At 34.9% G+C, this 18,252-nt stretch overlaps 1 protein-coding gene across 1 annotated transcript in view; it reads left to right on the forward strand.

Moving 5' to 3' along the window:
- Positions 1-12,778, forward strand: part of LOC123543795 (uncharacterized) — a 32,792-nt gene extending 20,014 nt beyond the window's left edge. The window contains exons 2-6 of the mRNA XM_045329862.2: positions 5,695-6,267; positions 6,774-6,932; positions 7,675-7,986; positions 8,613-8,700; positions 9,464-12,778. Coding sequence (XP_045185797.2) covers positions 5,710-6,267; positions 6,774-6,932; positions 7,675-7,986; positions 8,613-8,700; positions 9,464-12,213 — 3,867 coding nt within the window. The 5' untranslated portion in view covers positions 5,695-5,709 and the 3' untranslated portion in view covers positions 12,214-12,778. The remainder of the gene's footprint in view (positions 1-5,694; positions 6,268-6,773; positions 6,933-7,674; positions 7,987-8,612; positions 8,701-9,463) is intronic.
- The last annotated feature ends 5,474 nt before the right edge of the window (positions 12,779-18,252 follow it).

Consider the following 18,252-nt stretch of genomic DNA (forward strand, 5'->3'; position numbering starts at 1 on the left):
ATCTTGTCATTTATTGATGTTTATTCTATTACCCGTAACTGCAAACATTTTATAAATAACTATTTTGTAATGTAAAACACCTACATTCCGCGATGCGGTAATTTTTTTCTGTGCAAAAATAATCACGTCTACAGTATTTGATAAGTAGTATTTATATGAAATTAAGCGCTCAACTGTTGACAGAAATAAATGAAAATCAAACGGTCAAAAGAACTCATACAAGTATATTTACATGACACATGTACATGGTTTTAAGGATATTTCATGAATAAATGGAGGGAGGGGGATCACAGAGAGAGAGGAAAAGAGGATTTGGTAATGGGCCTGTGGACAGATTTTTAAATAGAATGCGAAATGTAGGTTATAGTCTGATGTCTACCCAGGTCTGATACAATGCCTTGAAGTGCACCTAGATTCTTCCTCTACCATTAAATGCGGCCACCATATAACCGACACCGTTACTGGTAAGATTTCATACTACTTGTATTTTCATCAAATACATCTCGGGGTATCAACAAAAAATGTCCATGTTTTAACTGACCACAGAAATGGTTATGCCATAATATTTATTTGAATTTTTAAAATTTCACAGAACGTCTGGCTACATACACTGTGACACTGTTACTAATTAGAAAACGAAATTGATAGTATAAAAATAAATTTGTTCTTTTGTAAATTAAATTAGTAAATCGTAAGTAGTATAATGCGCAACTGTTAACTATAAATAGTTTTAAAGGTCCAAGACGATTTATTTTTTTATATTAAAAACAAGAAGAAATAGCTTTCCAAATACATGTAGATGTCATGTGCATTGACATGGTTAGAAAAGCGCTTCCCCTATTACTGCACATGAACTTATATAGTTAGAGGTATAAAGGGAGGTAATAAAAACAATAGATTCAATAAAACATTCTAGTTTATTCAGCAATATTCAAACCTTTGACAAATGTTAAAGAAAGTAATTATGAGAAGTAGGATTTAACAAGAAATTAATGTATTTTATGTTCATAACGGAAAATGTGGCAGCAACACTTTAAACAAAGGCATTAAGAGCCTTTTATTATTTATACTAACTGTTAAAGGTAGAATTTGTTAATGGCAGCCTTGACTGTATGCATCAAGTTTCTTGGGGTTTTTTTGTTTGTTTTTTTTTGTTGATTTGTTGTTTTCTTTTTTTTTCTTTTTCTTTTTTGAAAAAGGTACTTTTCATTTATAACGATTTCATAAAGTCAAACTAGCAATTTCTAAAGCAATTTTAATCATATTATATTGAAAACATAAACTCCCGTCATTTTTTCTAAAATAATTTAAACAATCAAATGTGAATGTTAAACAAAAGTTCAGCAGCAGCTATTCAGCAATTATAAACGGCCTAGCCATACTTTTGCAGGAAATATACAATGTGGCAAAGGCTTGACTTTCTTTCAGTTCTGGAGAAAAATCAAACATCTGGTAAGGTTATTTGAAATAGTTCAATTAATATTGTTGCCGGTCAGTTTGGGTGGCTATTGACAGGTGGTACTAATCGCTCTTTGTGATGTTATATAAACTCAGAATCGCATTTTATAAGTCTGTTGAGTTGAGTCTAGAAAGAAAATGGTTTTCTGAGAAAATATCAGCGTCAGTATGAAGAAAGAAATTAACATTATTACAGAGTTCTTGATCTCAACAGACTTTGTAAGTCTAGCGGACAATAAGTACTGCTTATTGTCATTTGATATAACCGTATTTCACCGATCTTGAAATGAAATAGCCTAACACTTCTTTGATAGTAATGTATAGAAACTGCCAATTCCGGACAGAGAAGTTCAACGTGAATACACGTCCGCCGAGATATAAATACGTAGTTCTACTATCGGTATTCTATTTTCTGCTTTTATTGTATGCTAAATATGAAGTAAAATCAAAGCTTAAATTAAAGTTTAAATATTTTTTAAAACGAGACTATCAAAATGGCAGGTTAGTTAAATGTCTGTTTCATTTCAACGTCTACGTTCTTAGAACGTGGCTATTCCTATCGGATATTTGTACATGTTTTTGTTTCACTTTGAATAATGTAACGTGATGGTAGATATACAAAGAATATCTTCATTAAGATGTATTGACCTTTAGAGTAACTTCAGTAAGTACAGTGTAAATAAATCTTTTCATATAAACAGCATGTGTACAACTAATATATAAACATGTAGTGCAAAATGGACGAAATAGCGAGGGAATCTAATCAACGAATCATGTTTTTGTTTCATGTAACCTTATTTTACGCTCTACTGGCGATCATTTTTATATATCACCGCACAATGTTCAACGCCATTGTAAAATAGCTACACTTAATTTTATTTGATTTAGCGCCGTTTTACAATAATATCTTAAGATAAGAACATGTATTGCATTTAAATCAAACTTTAGAATAACTATGGTGAAACTGATCTGTGCATAAAATATGTATATACATTACAACGATTTAAGACGACATAAAGTTAGTTGTTCTAAATATAGAGCAGATATAATTTGAAGTTATTACTTATCAATGCCAACTTAAAGGAAGATACGTTTTCTCTTTACACACGGATCAATGTAAACCTGAAATGGATAGCTTTTGTTAGATAGCCTTGGTTTGCCAACCTATTGTGGTTGCAACAATATGTTGGTTTTTCTTCTAGTTTCAAAAGGACTGTTAAATGAAAGACTAAAATATCTCTTTGTTTAAAACAATTACAGAATGTTTAAGCATGATCGCATGTTTGAAAAATATCTGAACATTTTGCCATTTGATATGTTGAATATACTTTTTAAATTTAGATGTATTAATCATAAATTACCAATTAAAAAAGGCAGATTTATGAATATTTCACTATCTTTTTATCTGTTTTCTTTTTGAAAATCATGTCACTTTGTACTATACAGAATTTTTGTTTTTACTTCTCAATCTCCATCATACAAGAATTTTGCTCATGTTTTATATTAATTCATTTGCAATACTAAATTGTCGAGTGCTGTACATCTGCTAGGGTTCTGTTTTCTCTGATGCTCGTGTGCATCTCTGGATGGTTGTACGAAGGAAATTAGCTTGAGTCTTATGGCCCTTGCAGATGCTAAGTTTTTTATTGCAGTGTACTTGCATTATCATTTTGTACTTTTTTGTCTTATAATTTATCGTCTTATTTGTAATTGTAAATGCCCTATGCCCTTAAAGGGCCATGGCTTGAAGTAAAATAGAATTGAAAAACTTGAAAACTATTTTTGCTAGACCCTTTAATAACAGTTCGTTTTAAAAGTTTGTTTTATGTATTTACATTAGTGATAGTTTCTTTTTAATTGAAACTGTATTATCATCATTTTAAGTAAGACTTGTGGCTTTACAATATCATTTAAAACAGTACTACATTGTTGGCATGTCTGTTTAAAATTGTTGTCAATTTACCTTTTTTTGTTATAAAGATAAGTTTTGAAATGTCAGTTGATGTGCAGTTAAAACTTCATGTTAAGACGAATGTGATTCCGGCCATAAAAGCTTTTGATACTTTCAGTTGATAAATAATTCATTAGACCATTTACCACCTGAAAATAACAGAAAAGGCAATTAAGTATCTGCCGTTTGAATATAAACGCGAGAAAGGTATAAATAAAAGTAGCTTTATATTTGCGACTTTAGGTTTGGATAAAAATGTCTGTAACTCTGTTAATATTTATCATTTTGCAATCGATCGAATATTATCATGAGTATATTTTAAACTGCACATTTTAATGTTTCTTTTATATCAGACATATTCCTAAATGTGAGGTGACCACTTGATACTGAATCTGATGCTAATTTGGAGATGGGAAAACTGTTTTCTGGTCATGTCAAAGTTACAATAGAAATTATTAAAGCTTCATTGCACAGTTATCAGTTTTCAGTATGTCTTCATAACTACTGCTTTTCCTATATAGTCACCGCTTTGTCCGTTAAGGGGAGCGTGGTCTAGTGGATAAGGTGTCGGCCGCTTAATCCAGGGGTCGTTGGTTCAAATCCCACTGGTGTCAAGACCATGACTTCTCATATGACACCAGTACTGGTTTTTCCAGGAAGCGGACTCGAGAGTGGTTCCAATAAGCTTGAAGCTTTCATCACAATCGTGCTAAAACAAATTAGTATAAACTAAACTAAATACTGCTTTAATTATCATTAATTAAACATAATATGAGGCCTATTCTTAGTACGACGTTTGGTTAAGGACTCTCGCGGGTCAGTGCCATTGGGTATATCCTCCATATTTAACACTCATTCAAAAATTCGTGTTTTATTGTTCTTCCATTTACCACTTTCTTAGGCTGCTACATACTGTTTCTCATTAACCCCACTCACTTATACCCCGTCTAAACCTCACCCGATTACACATAGGATAGCTTCATTTAGTTTTATGTGTTCTTAAACCACCACCAACCAAAATTGCACACCAGAACGATTCTTTCTTTCTCTTGGCCGGAGGGGAAGAGGTGCCAGCCGTTGTTCGAATATAAACCTGTCAAATTGTATTTTTTTGTAAATAAATCAGTAACAAAATACTCGTTCCAAAATGTTCTTTTAAAACTTACAATTAAATGTATGCGGTGTTATTTCATAGCCTGGATATTTTGTTTCATTTAGCTTCAATGGCAGTTTCATTAAAGGCAGTTGGGTACTTATCTTATGCCGTTTTATTGTATTTGGTAGACGAACAACACATGGAAATTAAATCTTTAACTGTTGACTTTGGAATCTAGATGCCATTACGAAATGTCAGCTGGACGTATTTGGCAGCGTCCTGGTGCCAGCAGAGAGATTTAAATTTGTCTTAATACAACTAACTATCTCCTACGTAGGACTTACTATCTCTAGTATCTTTGGACATACTCCTACGTAGGAGTTACTAAGTTCTACGTAGGAGATAGTTGTCCTAGGTAGTAGATATTAAGTCCTATGTAGGGGATAGTATGTCCTACGTAGGAGATACTACGTCCTACATAGGAGATGGTATGTCCTACGTAGGAGATACTGATAAATAAAATCTGTAAAAAGGATCCTTTGGAAGCAAAGATTGCAACCAAACAGAATAAAAGCAGACTCGGTTTGAATGAGAGGTAATGAAATAGCCAACACCTAAGTCATACATAGGAGATAGTAAGTCGTACGTAAAAACAAATTAAATCTCTCTGCTGGCACCAGGACGCTGTCATAGACGTGTCCCATAGTTGATAAAGCTGAAAATTCATCTTAGAGGTCAAGCCATCACATGCTGTTTAATTACGGTAATTTCAATTCTAATAAGTCAAATGAACAGTTTAAAGGAAACTGCTTATAATTACTGTTTGGATAACACGACATGATCACGATATCAGCCTACTCTGCATGTTGTTATTTTTAAATGTATGTTATTGTTGTATGTGACTACAGTCGACGGTACATCCATTTGTTTGTTTACTTACATTATGTTTGTATTTGCTTGCAACTTTGTTCAAATAATCTGTAGCCGGTTATTTGCTTAACTTTAGAACTCTTTGAAAATGAGAAGATACTTTTGACAAAAATAGATTTACCACATCAAAGGATAGCGGGAATTTTATGCCAGAAGAAGCTAAACTGTTTCCAGAAATATTCATTTAGTGGTAGATTTAAATCATTAAATATTCGCAACACCTACACTTTTACTTAACATTGGTTTCATGCTATTACAGATTAGATTTGAAATCATGTCGCATGATGAACAACTTAAAAATACTAGATATAGGAGCTGGGTCAAAGCAGGACTTGGCCTTAAATACTTAAGATTTGGCCTGGCTCCTTTTGTCGACAATGCTATCAAGAATCAACACGATGTCATGCTTCAAGACATTGAAAAGAACTATGGTGCAAATATACGATGTGGCCACTGCAAGCTCGAAACTCTTATGCCTATTCATACTTCTGATCAAAACAACAAATGCCCTTTAGGACATAAGCCAAGTTGCAACTGTAGTTCTCCGCGGGGAAAAGTTCTTTGTAGTACTAGACTTTGCAGCGCTTTTTACGACAAACTGATAATACAACATCGATACTTCTCTCCAAATTGGAAGAATACTGACATCACGCAATGGTTCGACAATCATTGGCAGATTGCCAAAACATGTATTCCAGCAGGAGGATATGCAAAACAAATTTCAGTCAGAGAAACGGACTGTGCTGGGCTTCTAAATATTATTATCAACAATAGCAGCATACATAACCTACTGGACACGGAAATTGATGCACCGAATGATATTTTTTCAAAGGTAAGAATAGACAGAGACAATACCTAATTATCGTTTTAATATGCGTAGTGATAGACAGGATTTGATTTCAATTTCTTTTCATTTTCATTTATCATTTTCACCCTCTTGAACATACAAAACGAAAAAGTATGCAAAGATGATTTTTCTTTGTAAGTACTATATTTTAAATATTGTGCGAAAAAAGGTCCGGATGCAGCGACAGTATTCAAAACATCTGCAGATTAGACGAAAATATGTACCAATGTCTGGAATAAAAGCTTTATTCGACATTTTCTGTCTATTTTGAAAAATAGAGGTAGAGGTCATTAAGTGATACATAAACTTCTAATTATGATTTCGTGCTTAATAACGTGTATAGTAATGGTTACTCTTTTTCGGTTGTGTTCGCTTTAAGATTTGTTACAGTATAATAAGAATATAGTTCAAATAATCAAGTTCGCTTATAAGTGTACCTGCAAATCTTTTCAAACTTTATGATTTAAAGTACTTGTTACGTATTTTTATAGACAAGAAAAGCAAGAGACGATATATTCCATTCATCCAATCTGGAACTTGATGACGCCGAACTGGACATGATCCTTGATAATATGACAGCTATACTAGAAGATAAGGCCCAGATAAAGGATATGCCAGAAGCAGCTGATGCAAGGAAAAATATAACACAGGTGAGGTGATTATCTTCATTAAGTATTTCATTTGACAGCATTTAAGTGTTACTGGTATAGTAAGACCCAATATGTAGGGGGTCATTCTTGTAGAACAGACAACTTTAAATATCATGAATATCCAGTGTACATTTTATTAAACCACTAAACAACGGATATACATAGATTCCTCACTGCTCTTATGAATTTATTTGAAATACGTTCATGTAGGCATAGGAAATACAGATCAATATAACTGCACCTTTACTAATCCTTCCTGTTCTATATTACAAAAGTGCTCCTGTTGTAACATTTTGATACAAGCAAAACTGTTGTATCTGCACTATAAAATTCTTTACCATAAGTAAGCTGACAAAATCATATGAAGCAGGTTTTAAATGGTAAATCTAACACAATAATAAATCCAAAATGTTTTTGTTGTTCAAAAAAGTATGATATTGTGTCTTAGATCGTTTTCATTTTCCACTCAATTGTGTAATTGCCAGGGAAGTAAACTAATAGATATCTCTGCTTAAGTACTGGCCCAAGGCAAGAGTTGTCATTCTTTGCGGATCACAACTTTAAATGAAATATTAAAACTTCTGTTACTGATGTTAGCAAAACTATCATATATTTTACATTTGTAAAATCATTTTTGGTTATTACAAGGACTTTAGGGTCTATCTCTAGTTCATGTCATTTATATGTTTGATTTTTACGTTTTACTAGTAGTGTTCATAATAAACCGGGCCATCATTTTCAGTTGAGAAGTCAGAATTTTGTAGTCACTATGTATGATGAGGCAGAGATTAGAAAGAACGCAATGGATGCCCTAGATGAGATGAAGCAAAATGCTTTAGACTTGATCTGCGAAAAGCAGAGACAAGTTTTAGAAGAAATACAGTCTTGTGGGCTTCAACAAAGTACGGCAACTGGTGCGATAGAGAACAGATTAGAAAGCACAGAAAATACACTAAAGTTACTGCAGGATAGACAAACTCAAGTAGAAACTTCAGTGGCCAATTTAAAAGGAAGTCATCTGCAACTTCTCGAAGAAGTGAGAAAAATAAACCAGGTATTTACCATAAGGGCTTTATACAACAGCGAATAAATTGTGCATACTATTTTAACAGAGACAATGATTTTTAATAGAAATTATTTACTGCTAATTCATTGTCAGTTAAAGATTTAATTTCCATGGGTTTTTGTCTTAATACATTCCCAGTGTATGTTTAAAGATTTGTTTGTTTGTTTCTGGTTTAACGCCGTTTTTCAACAGTATTTCAATCATGTAACGGCGGGCAGTTAAGCTAACCAATGTTCCTTGATTCTGTACCACTGCAAACCTGTTCTCCGCAAGTAACTGCCAACTTCCCCATATGAATCAGAGTTGGAGGACTAATGATTTCAGACACAATGTCGTTTATCAAATAGTCACGGAGAACATACGCCCCTCCCGAGGATCGAACTCACGACCCCGCGATCCGTAGACCAACGCACTGCCTGCTGAGCTAAGCGGGTGGGCTGTATGTTTAAAGAAGACCAATATTTAACAGTTTTGACGATTAACGACACAATAAAGTTGGTTTGACCATTTCAAGCATTTTAACTTTTGCAAGGTACACAAACCGATGTATAATAAATTTGACAGTTTATGTTAAACTGTACAGGTATAATTGCATTCTGTTTCCTTTAAATCAGGAATTGGACAAAATAAAATCAGATGAACTTTACTCGAAAGCAAAAACGAAACACGATGAAGTATTGCAGCATATTGAAGAAAAGAAAGGTTGGTCATGATATTTCAGTTGAATGTTGTATTGATAAAAAACGGATGTGGTCGACTGGTAAAAGTCGTTGAATTCGAATCACTTTCACTTAAATCTGTGGATTCGAACGGATTCCATTGCGGAAGGCCAGGTGTCTGTCTGAGCCTGAAACAATTTCCGGAGTTTAGTTGGGGTTTTGGTCATTCTCCACCATTAAAGTTGGATAATCCATATAACCTTTATGCATCACCACATTGGTAGAAATGAAAACTGAATTATAGTCTTTGTTTGGAAGAAGTCATCTTCGGAAAATGTAAATAGTTTGCTTTACGATAGAAAGGGACATGTGCTCATAGTAATGTAGATATATAATGGATTGTGAAACAAATCTGCTGAAGCCACATTACACATGGAATTCATGACATATCTTAAACTGAGGACATAAATAGATAAATCACGTAATATTTAGTATTATTACTATTGTTAACGTAATCTAAATCATAGTCTGTCCGGTAAACTCATCTTATTTAGTCAGTAAAGACATAAGGTAAGTTAGTTTATAAGACCTGTATTTAAAGGATTTTCCTCTCTCTCTCTCTGTTTTTCTAGTTATTTATGTTCTGTATATTTTTATTTAAATGTATAAAAACAGAGAGTCACTCAGTAAAATATGTTAAAAGTAGATTGGATGTAAAAGTAACAGCTGAAATGGAAAAATGCAGCAAATACAAAAACGATTTGAAATAAACGTACCTCTTAATTTGACTCTTCCTTTGGTTTCAGCTCTTCAAAGAGACCTGATTCGCCTTTATAACAAATACTACAGTTGTGTTCCAGTACATCATCTGATGCAAGAGAATGAGATAGACGTGAAAACCTATGTCAAACCAGAAATGAGAATACTTCGTTCAAAACACATTGAACAAAGTAATAGTAAAATAAACATTACATCATACAAAGATATATTTGCTTTAGAAGGAAAACGGCATCAAAATATATACATAATTGGTGATGCAGGAATAGGAAAGTCAGTGTTTTGTAAGCAACTTATTGATTCATGGTGTAGAGTACATGAGCAGAACCAAGAACAATGCGAACTTGATGTCCTTAATGAAAGTAGCTTTGCTGAAATAGCTAAGGAGTTGAAAACGTTCGAGTTCCTCTTCTTCGTTTCTCTGAGGCATTGCAAAGAAGAAAATCATCTACACGAGATGATAAAAAATCAGCTTTTACAAACTCGACGTTACAAAGACCTTTTTGACGAGGTCATTGAGGAAGAACCTGATAAATGCTTGGTAATTTTAGATGGACTTGACGAATGGAAGAACAGCAGTAAGGCGGTGGTTCCGGAAAGAAATAGGATGGCAGATTACACGATTATCTCCACCACCCGGCCATGGGTTCTTGAAAAGCATCTCCTGAAAGACACAGAAATAGATATAATCCTCGAAATGCGTGGTGTTGGTCCTTCGTCAGCAGAGAAGTTGGCCACAAGGATGATTCAACATTTGAACATAGTTTTCAAACGTAATAGGCTAGTAGATTCTTTCGAGAGGGAAGTGCTGATGAAAGATCTCAGTGAGCTTAAAAGTATACCGATACTTTTACAGCAAATGGTTTGTGTCTGGCATGATCTAGAGACACTGGGGAAATCACACTGTGATATATACAGCAGTATGCTTAATCTATTGATTCAAGTCGCTGAACAAAATGAGAAGCTGAAACCAGTTATCCAGCTACCTTCATCAAATTTGCTTCCATCATGTATGCAAGATAAGCAAAAGTGCAGATCACACCAACAGTTGATATTATCTCTTGCGAAGCTGGCCTTTCAGACATTGTTCTCTAATCAGCAAGATTCTTTGCTAGTTTTTCCTAGCTCTCAGATGGACATATGCGGTATGACTACCACAGAGATTGACCAGTGTCTGGCTGTTGGAATTTTGACACAGAGTGAAGCTGTTGGTATCTCTGCTGTAACGAGGTACAAGACTATAGCATTTATACACAAAACTTTCCATGAATTTCTAGCTGCGCTCCATATAGCGACCCAGTGTAGCAGAACGTCAACAGAAGTACCAAGAGAACACTCGGAGGAAACGTTTGCAATTATTTATGACAGATGCCGGACGTTCCATGAAATATTATCATACTCCATGGTATTCAAATTTTTATGTGGAATGGATCCTCTTGTTGGAAAGATAATTTCTAAACACGTCCAAACAGTTGTCATTGAAGAGAGGAACCAGTCAGATAATATATCGTTGTCTTTAACTTACAGCAAAAGTAGATTTTCTACAACATGTCGACGTTTGAGCAATGAAGTAAACGAATGCATTCATGGAATAAATGCGCTCTTCTTGAACTGGATTGAAGAGGCCAAGAAGTGTGGACATGAAGATATACAACTTGTGTGCTCGGAGATAACGGACATTGAACTATATAAACATGTTGAGTCACAACAAGTGAAAACAATATCATTTTTCTGTGTATTCCTAGATCGACCTTTGCTCCAAACTGAACCACTGACAGGTTTGCACATGACAGACTGTTATTTACCAATAGAAACCATAGGGGAGCTTATTGCTCGATCCAAAAAAACGCTGACTGCGCTGAGCTTCCATCGCTCTGACATGACAAGTATGAGTTACACTCAGGTATACATCAAACCTTTATTGAACGCGCTATGTGGAGTATCATCTTTGCAGTCTGTTTCGCTCAAAAACTTAGTTCTTGACCATAGTTCCGTACAAATTTTTGTGTCAATCCTGACAAATCTAAAAAGGCTCAAGTCTTTGTATTTGGAGAACGTGAAATTCTCAAGCTGTAACGATCAATCTGACTTTGCTGACCTGTCCATATGCAATGAGTTAGAGCACATCCACACATTTCGTTGCGATATTAAGTTTGATGTACCTCCTCAAGTGAAAATAATATGCACAGACAAACCAGCACTGCATAACACAGTTCATGTTTTATGTAAATGCAAAAATCTAAATGTGTTTTCATTTATTCCATCTTTAGAAGGTCATCAAGAATTTAACAGTTATTTTTACAACAATGCCGCTGTTATTTCATCAATAACACTTTCTGTGCCAACATTTAAGTTCCTTAAACATCTCCAGATATCATGTGTGGACTTCAGAAAACACATACTTAAATTAGGTCCAGACTTGGAACACTTGTTGACCGTCGATATAAACAACATACTTATTAAAGATGACGTTCTCAAGACATTTTTAAGAAGCTCATCAGGTGTGTCCGAGTGTAATTACAACATTTCGGGACAGTTTTGTGATACAGATTTGTTCATACGAAGGTTGAAAATGACATTCCATGATGAAAAAGAAGAAAATAGATACTGTTATGGTCTAAAGAAACTCTCCAATGAAACTCAAAATCTTGTGCTACAACTGAGAGACAGTCAGAAATTAGTGATTTTACACGTGTTTGAGCAATACTGGCGTACTAGGGCAAGAGCTAGTCTTATTGATGAGTGTGAGGTGGTTTACAAACAAGCAGATTATGGTTGATCTAATTGAATTGCGGGTTGTGGGTTTGCTCCCTGACCGCACCACACCTAAGATTGATAAACGGTACCAGTAACCAAGTTTGGCGCTCAGCATTAAAAGAGAATTTGGCTTCTGTTCTATAATACACCCTTGGTGATTGATACCATCATGAATGATATGAAAGGAGAGATTAGTATAAGTTGAAAAACTCGTTTCACAATCGATTCAAAATAAATTAGCATCAACTAAGTAGTGAAATATTTGCATTTTAATGTTAATAATTAAATGATTACAAAATGTCCTCGTCAGTTGTTTTTGGTATGTGACTGAGGGCAGATTCAACTGTCTGAGGCTGCACAATAATGTACTTATGAAATTACTTAAATTTTGACAAAGTTTTAATTAAATAGAAAATATAAATTATGCTATAATTGTGAATTATAAAAGAGAATCGCTGATCATGAAAATCGAAAAGATTTATCCTGATTGCAAGTTGTTAAGCAAAGTAACGTTTATTATCTCTTGTTAGTACGGTTTACTTTTTCGGACAATTGTGATTGCAAAGAATAAAAGCTGGCAAAACATGTTTGCAAGAGGTATCATGTGTTGTTTACCTTACATATGGCAAAATACAATTTTGTTCATAATGGCGTCTTAAAGAATAAAGGCAAGGCTTTCATAATCGTCGAGTTTATCAGCCATTTATGGACTAAAACCTCATAATGGACTAGATTTTTATTAGCTTACCCGAACCAAAGGTTCTGTGTGAGCTGTAAGAATAGGTGGATGGTCCGGCGTCCATCGTCGGTCGTCCGGCGTCCACAAATTTACATAAACATCTTTTTCTCTGAAACTACTGGTTAGAATTACACCAGACTTGGTATGTAGCATCCTAGCAAGGTTCTCTCTCAAGTTTATTCAAATGGTTTCGCTCGACCCCTTTTAGGGACCACTAAGGCTAGAATTAGAAAAAATAACCTTTAAACAACTTCTTCTCATGAACTGATTGATGGATCTTCATCAAACTTGTCTGTAGTATCATTATAAATTCCTCTCCAAAATGTATGCAAATGGGGGCGCTCGGTCTCTTTTAGGGACCGCTGTAGCTATAAATAGAAACGCCTTAAAACGACTACTTCTTATGAACCACTTGATGGATCTTCATCAAACGTGGTCTGTAGGATCATTATGAGGAACATTTGTTCGGACGCTTGACCACTTTCAACGGCCACTAGAGCTAAAAATAGAAATACATTTAAACGACTTCTTCTCATGAATCGCTTGATGGATCTGCATCAAAGTTGGTATGCGCATTGGTATAAGGTCCTCTCCTAATTGTTTTTAAATGGGAACACTCGGCACCTTTTAGGGACCGCTGGATGTAAAACTAGAAATAGCTTTTAAATAAACGACTTCTTTTCATGAACCGCTTGATGGATCTTCATCAAACTTTGTCTGTAAGAGCAATATGAGGCCCCAGAACCTTTTTCAAATTGGAGGCGCTCGGTTTTAGCTAAAATAGAAATACCTTTAAGCAACTTCTGCCCATGAACCACTGCAAAGATCTTCCTCAAAAATGGTATGTAGCATGTCTACAAGTTTTATTCAAATGGGGAATTCGGGTACCTTTCAGGAGCCTCTAGAGCTAAAAGTAAAATACCTTTAAACGACTTCTTTTCATGAACCGCTTGATAGATCATATCAAAGTTGTTGTTGTTGTGGTATGTCCCAAATTTATTCAAATAGGGGCGCCTGGCCCCTTATAGGGGTCACTAGAGCCAAAAGCAGAAAAAAACCTTTAAATGACTTCTTCTCATGAACTGCTTGATGGATCTTAATCAAACGTGGTATGCAGCATCATTGCAAGACCCTTTCTTAAATTTGTTCAAATGTGGAACCCGGCCCCGTTTTAGGGGGGCCACTCGATTTTTATACTATGACAGTTGTTATCGTTAATGATTCTGTGTCATACATATATTCAAGGTCAAACTGTACTTTATATCATGAACAAAAACATATTGGTTACCTGTAAATAGATTTTCATAGACTTACTGTGTGTGTGATGTGACTATCCTTATTCTCATACAGTTTTTCAATGCGATTCATTTTGCAATCAAATTTAGTTTTACACTTAAGTCATCAAAATTGTTATTATCGAGTCCATTGGTTTTTTGACGTATCCAATTTTTCAACAACAGAGTAAAGCCAAAACTGTTCACCAAGTTTTATGAATTCTCTGAAATTGTATTGTTCCAAGCCTTTTTTGAAGAAAAAAATGGGGACATAGAAATAGGCTGCGTCCTTCCGTCCGTCAGTCACACTTCGTGTCCGGTCCATAACTCTGCCATCCATGAAGGCATTTTGAAATAACTTGGCATAATGAGACGACGTGTCATGCGCAACACCCAAACCCCTAGCTCCAAGGTCAAGGTCACACTTAAAGGTCAAAGGTTAACAGGGTCTGTTTCGTGTCCGGTCCATAACTCTGCCATACATAAAGGGATTTTGAAATTACTTAGTACAAATGTTCCCCATAATAAGACGACGTGTCATGCGAAAGACCCGGATCCCTAGCTCCAAGATCAAGGTCACACTTAGAGGTCAAAGGTTAACAGGGTCTGTTTGATGTCCGGTCCATAACTCTGCCATTCATCAAGGGATATTAAAATTACTTGGCACAAATATTCCCCATAATGAGTTGATGTGTCATGCGCAAGACCCAAACCCCTAGCTCCAAGGTCAAGGGGATAGCTAACATGATTGTTTTTTGTCTGGTCTGTAAATTGTTTATGCATTCGTGTATATTGAAATAACTTGGCATAAATATTCACCATTACAAGACTTTGTGTCATGTACAAAGGTCAAGGTCGAAGGCACCCACATTAGCTTTATTTTTTTGTTTGCAGCAGTGCATCAACAGTGTGTAATTTAAAACAAGTTATTTTAGTACCATATTTAGTGTCATTCATTTCATTTGTTTTATTCATTACCTTCCTTTAATATTTTAATATGATAAATTATTTAATTATATTTTTATTTATTTTTCCTTACCAATTTAAAGATAAAGTTATATAAAATCTTTAAAATACAGATATTAGCATTTGAAATCACTCACCATTTATAGATTTCCAGACATTTTCAAACTTCATAATGACTTCATGGATTACATTGTACATGTATATAGTCATGACTTTTGTATATTGTTAGTATGTTTCCCTATAAATTAGAACATGCTGTATAGGCAAGCAGTATGTTTTGTGAAAGATGTCCCTAGGCGGGGCACGTTGGTAACTCTGTTACAAATTCTTGTTTATTTATATGATAGAAATCATTTAGATTACAAAAAAAAACATTTTTTTTTCATGTCTTGGTACGGGGTTCAAATAACTAATGCGAACTCAGTCCTATTTTAGCAAATGTATGTCTATAAATCGTTCAGTTTTTCTCAAATAATATTTCGAACAACTGTTTTAACTCTGTATAATTATTTTCTATCATACAGATAAACAAGAAGTTCCAAAACGAGTACCATTTCATTTTAAAATAAAATTACAATGCCGATTTGCGTAAAACATATTGGTAAATATTTTTATGAAGAGGTGTTTTAAAATTTATGGAATTGATAAATTTAACAAATAAGAATATTTTTTCGAAACCGTATTATACGTGTGTTATGCTGGTTATTTTCGCATCTGTCAGGATACGAGTTATATGACCCAGGGAGGTGCCTACGCCTGTAGTATCTTGAACAATGGTTTGGGTCCAATCGCTAAGGTGACTATGTCTTAGACTAGCTGACAAACGAAATAGAATGTCCTTTGTTAAAACGTACAGCTGGTGAGACCAAATATCTCATATATAGAATGTTCCTCTGGCTACCTTGCCTAAATGATTCGTGTACCAATGATTCATAAATGATTTCAATTATGAGCTAGATAATTTCAGGGATCAGGCAAGTCACTAAATGAGCTGTGCCATGGGAAAACCAACATAGTGGCTTTGTGACCAGCATGAATCCAGACCAGCCTGCGCGCGTATCACTAAATATTTAAGGGGATGCAGTTTTTGTAATTAGAAAAAAAAGTGGTCGGAGTATGATAAAATTTATCTGCAACAGTGTCAGGATACGAGTTATATTACCCAAGGAAGTGCCTTCGCCTTTAGTATCTTGATTAATGAATTGGGTCCAATCGCTAAGGTGACTATGTCTTAGACTAGTGACAAACGAAATAGAATGTCCTTTGTTAAAACGTAGAGCTGGTCAGACCAAACATCTCATATATAGAATTTTCCTCTGGCTACCTTGCCTAAATGATTCGTGTACCAATGATTATCTAATGATTTCAATTATCAGCTAGATAATTTCAGGGGTCAGGCTAATCACTTAATATTTCAAACTAACAATCTTCAATTAACAATAATTAGCTCAAACTCCTATAGGCTGGAGACTCTATACTTGACTGGTCTTTTTGTTGAAGTTCCCGTCAGACAATATCTTTGAATCAACAACATACGAGTCCTATCGCATAGATGCTCGGCCTCTGTTCTCTTAATTGAAGTTACAACTCTGTATGAATGCCCTGACTCCTGGATGCTCAGCGCCTATATGCTATCACATGTAGCATTCAACTACTATATATGTATATCCTGAATGCCTTGGCTGTACTTCGCCAATGACGCTGAACCGTCTATAAGCTGGAACTCTGGGTCTCTGTCTCAGCTTTCCGATGCTCAGCCTATATTTGCTTTCGTCTATAGCATTCAACAACCATAAGAGTAAAACTCCTATGCGCTGGCCCTATAGCTCGAAACCTTGTTGAAATTCTTCAACTCTTCTTTAGTCATGAACTTCAAACGTCTTATTTTAATAATTTATCCGGTATGACAGTGTAGTTGCAATAACTTCCTTATCAAGGATAAATTATAGGCTGAATCCTCGACGTGTCTTCTTCTATTGCTGGATACCGAATGCCCTCTCTGTCATCCATCTACCTATTTATACCTCAGCAGGCGTGATATTTATAGAACTTGTTTCTGATTAGTCCAAATCTATACATAGTATTTTACAACGAGTCTATCAAATATCTGGTTCCCTTTAACTATTGTATATGGCATAAGATGTGATGCTGGGAACCCAAATCAGCCACAAATGACCCAGATTCTATTATTAACAGCAATTCAACAATAATTATAGCAATGATAGCATGGAAAGGGAGTCAAGCACTATTTGTGCTTAATGTGTTATCAATATATCAAACATACAAATTATTCTGACAAACAGTACAAAATAAACGTTAACGGTTACAGAAGTTGACTTGCTTGCAATAAGGGCCTAGAAGTGATCCAATCATCAATTTTCAACTTGATTAAACGATGCATTTGAATATCGCAAACTATTCGCCCAAGTTTAGCGAATATTTTTTAGCACTGTTACATGTATTGAGCAAAGGTGACGATCATAAAACGCATTTTGTAACAATTTCAGTGAGTTTTAATAATGCATGTTTTTACCATGAAGAAGTGCATCTGTAAAATTGACACCAGAAAACAATAGTCGATTTAGTTTTTAAATTAGCACCAACTTATGAATCCCTGGCATCAGTCGACGATTCTGTCAAATGACACCGGTCCTGACAACTGACGTTCGGGTTCCGACGAGAAATCAATAATTATCGTGAATGTGTCAATCTTACTTGTATGGCACACTTCCCTGCGAATAGTTCTCTGCTTTGCACTGCGTATATCGTACGCGGGTACCAAAACTGGATTTTTATCATGGAAGTGATGATCCGTTACATTTTAGTCGTAAGGCTATTAATTTTTATACCCGATTTATGATGATACGCACAGTACAAAGCGGGGGTTCAAGCAGCAAGCAAGTGTTACCAGTGTTAGTTTTACAATTGCAAATCTTCATATTTTAAGAGCATTGATGGTAAAAAATGCATTTTTAAAACACGCTGAAATTGTTACAAAATGCGTTTTATGATCGTCACCTTTGCGCAATGCATGTAAAAATGCTAAAAATTATCGCTAAACTTAGGCAGGGACGTAGGAGAA

Source organism: Mercenaria mercenaria, chromosome 1, assembly GCF_021730395.1.
Source record: "Mercenaria mercenaria strain notata chromosome 1, MADL_Memer_1, whole genome shotgun sequence".
In the NCBI taxonomy this organism is placed as follows: domain Eukaryota; kingdom Metazoa; phylum Mollusca; class Bivalvia; order Venerida; family Veneridae; genus Mercenaria; species Mercenaria mercenaria.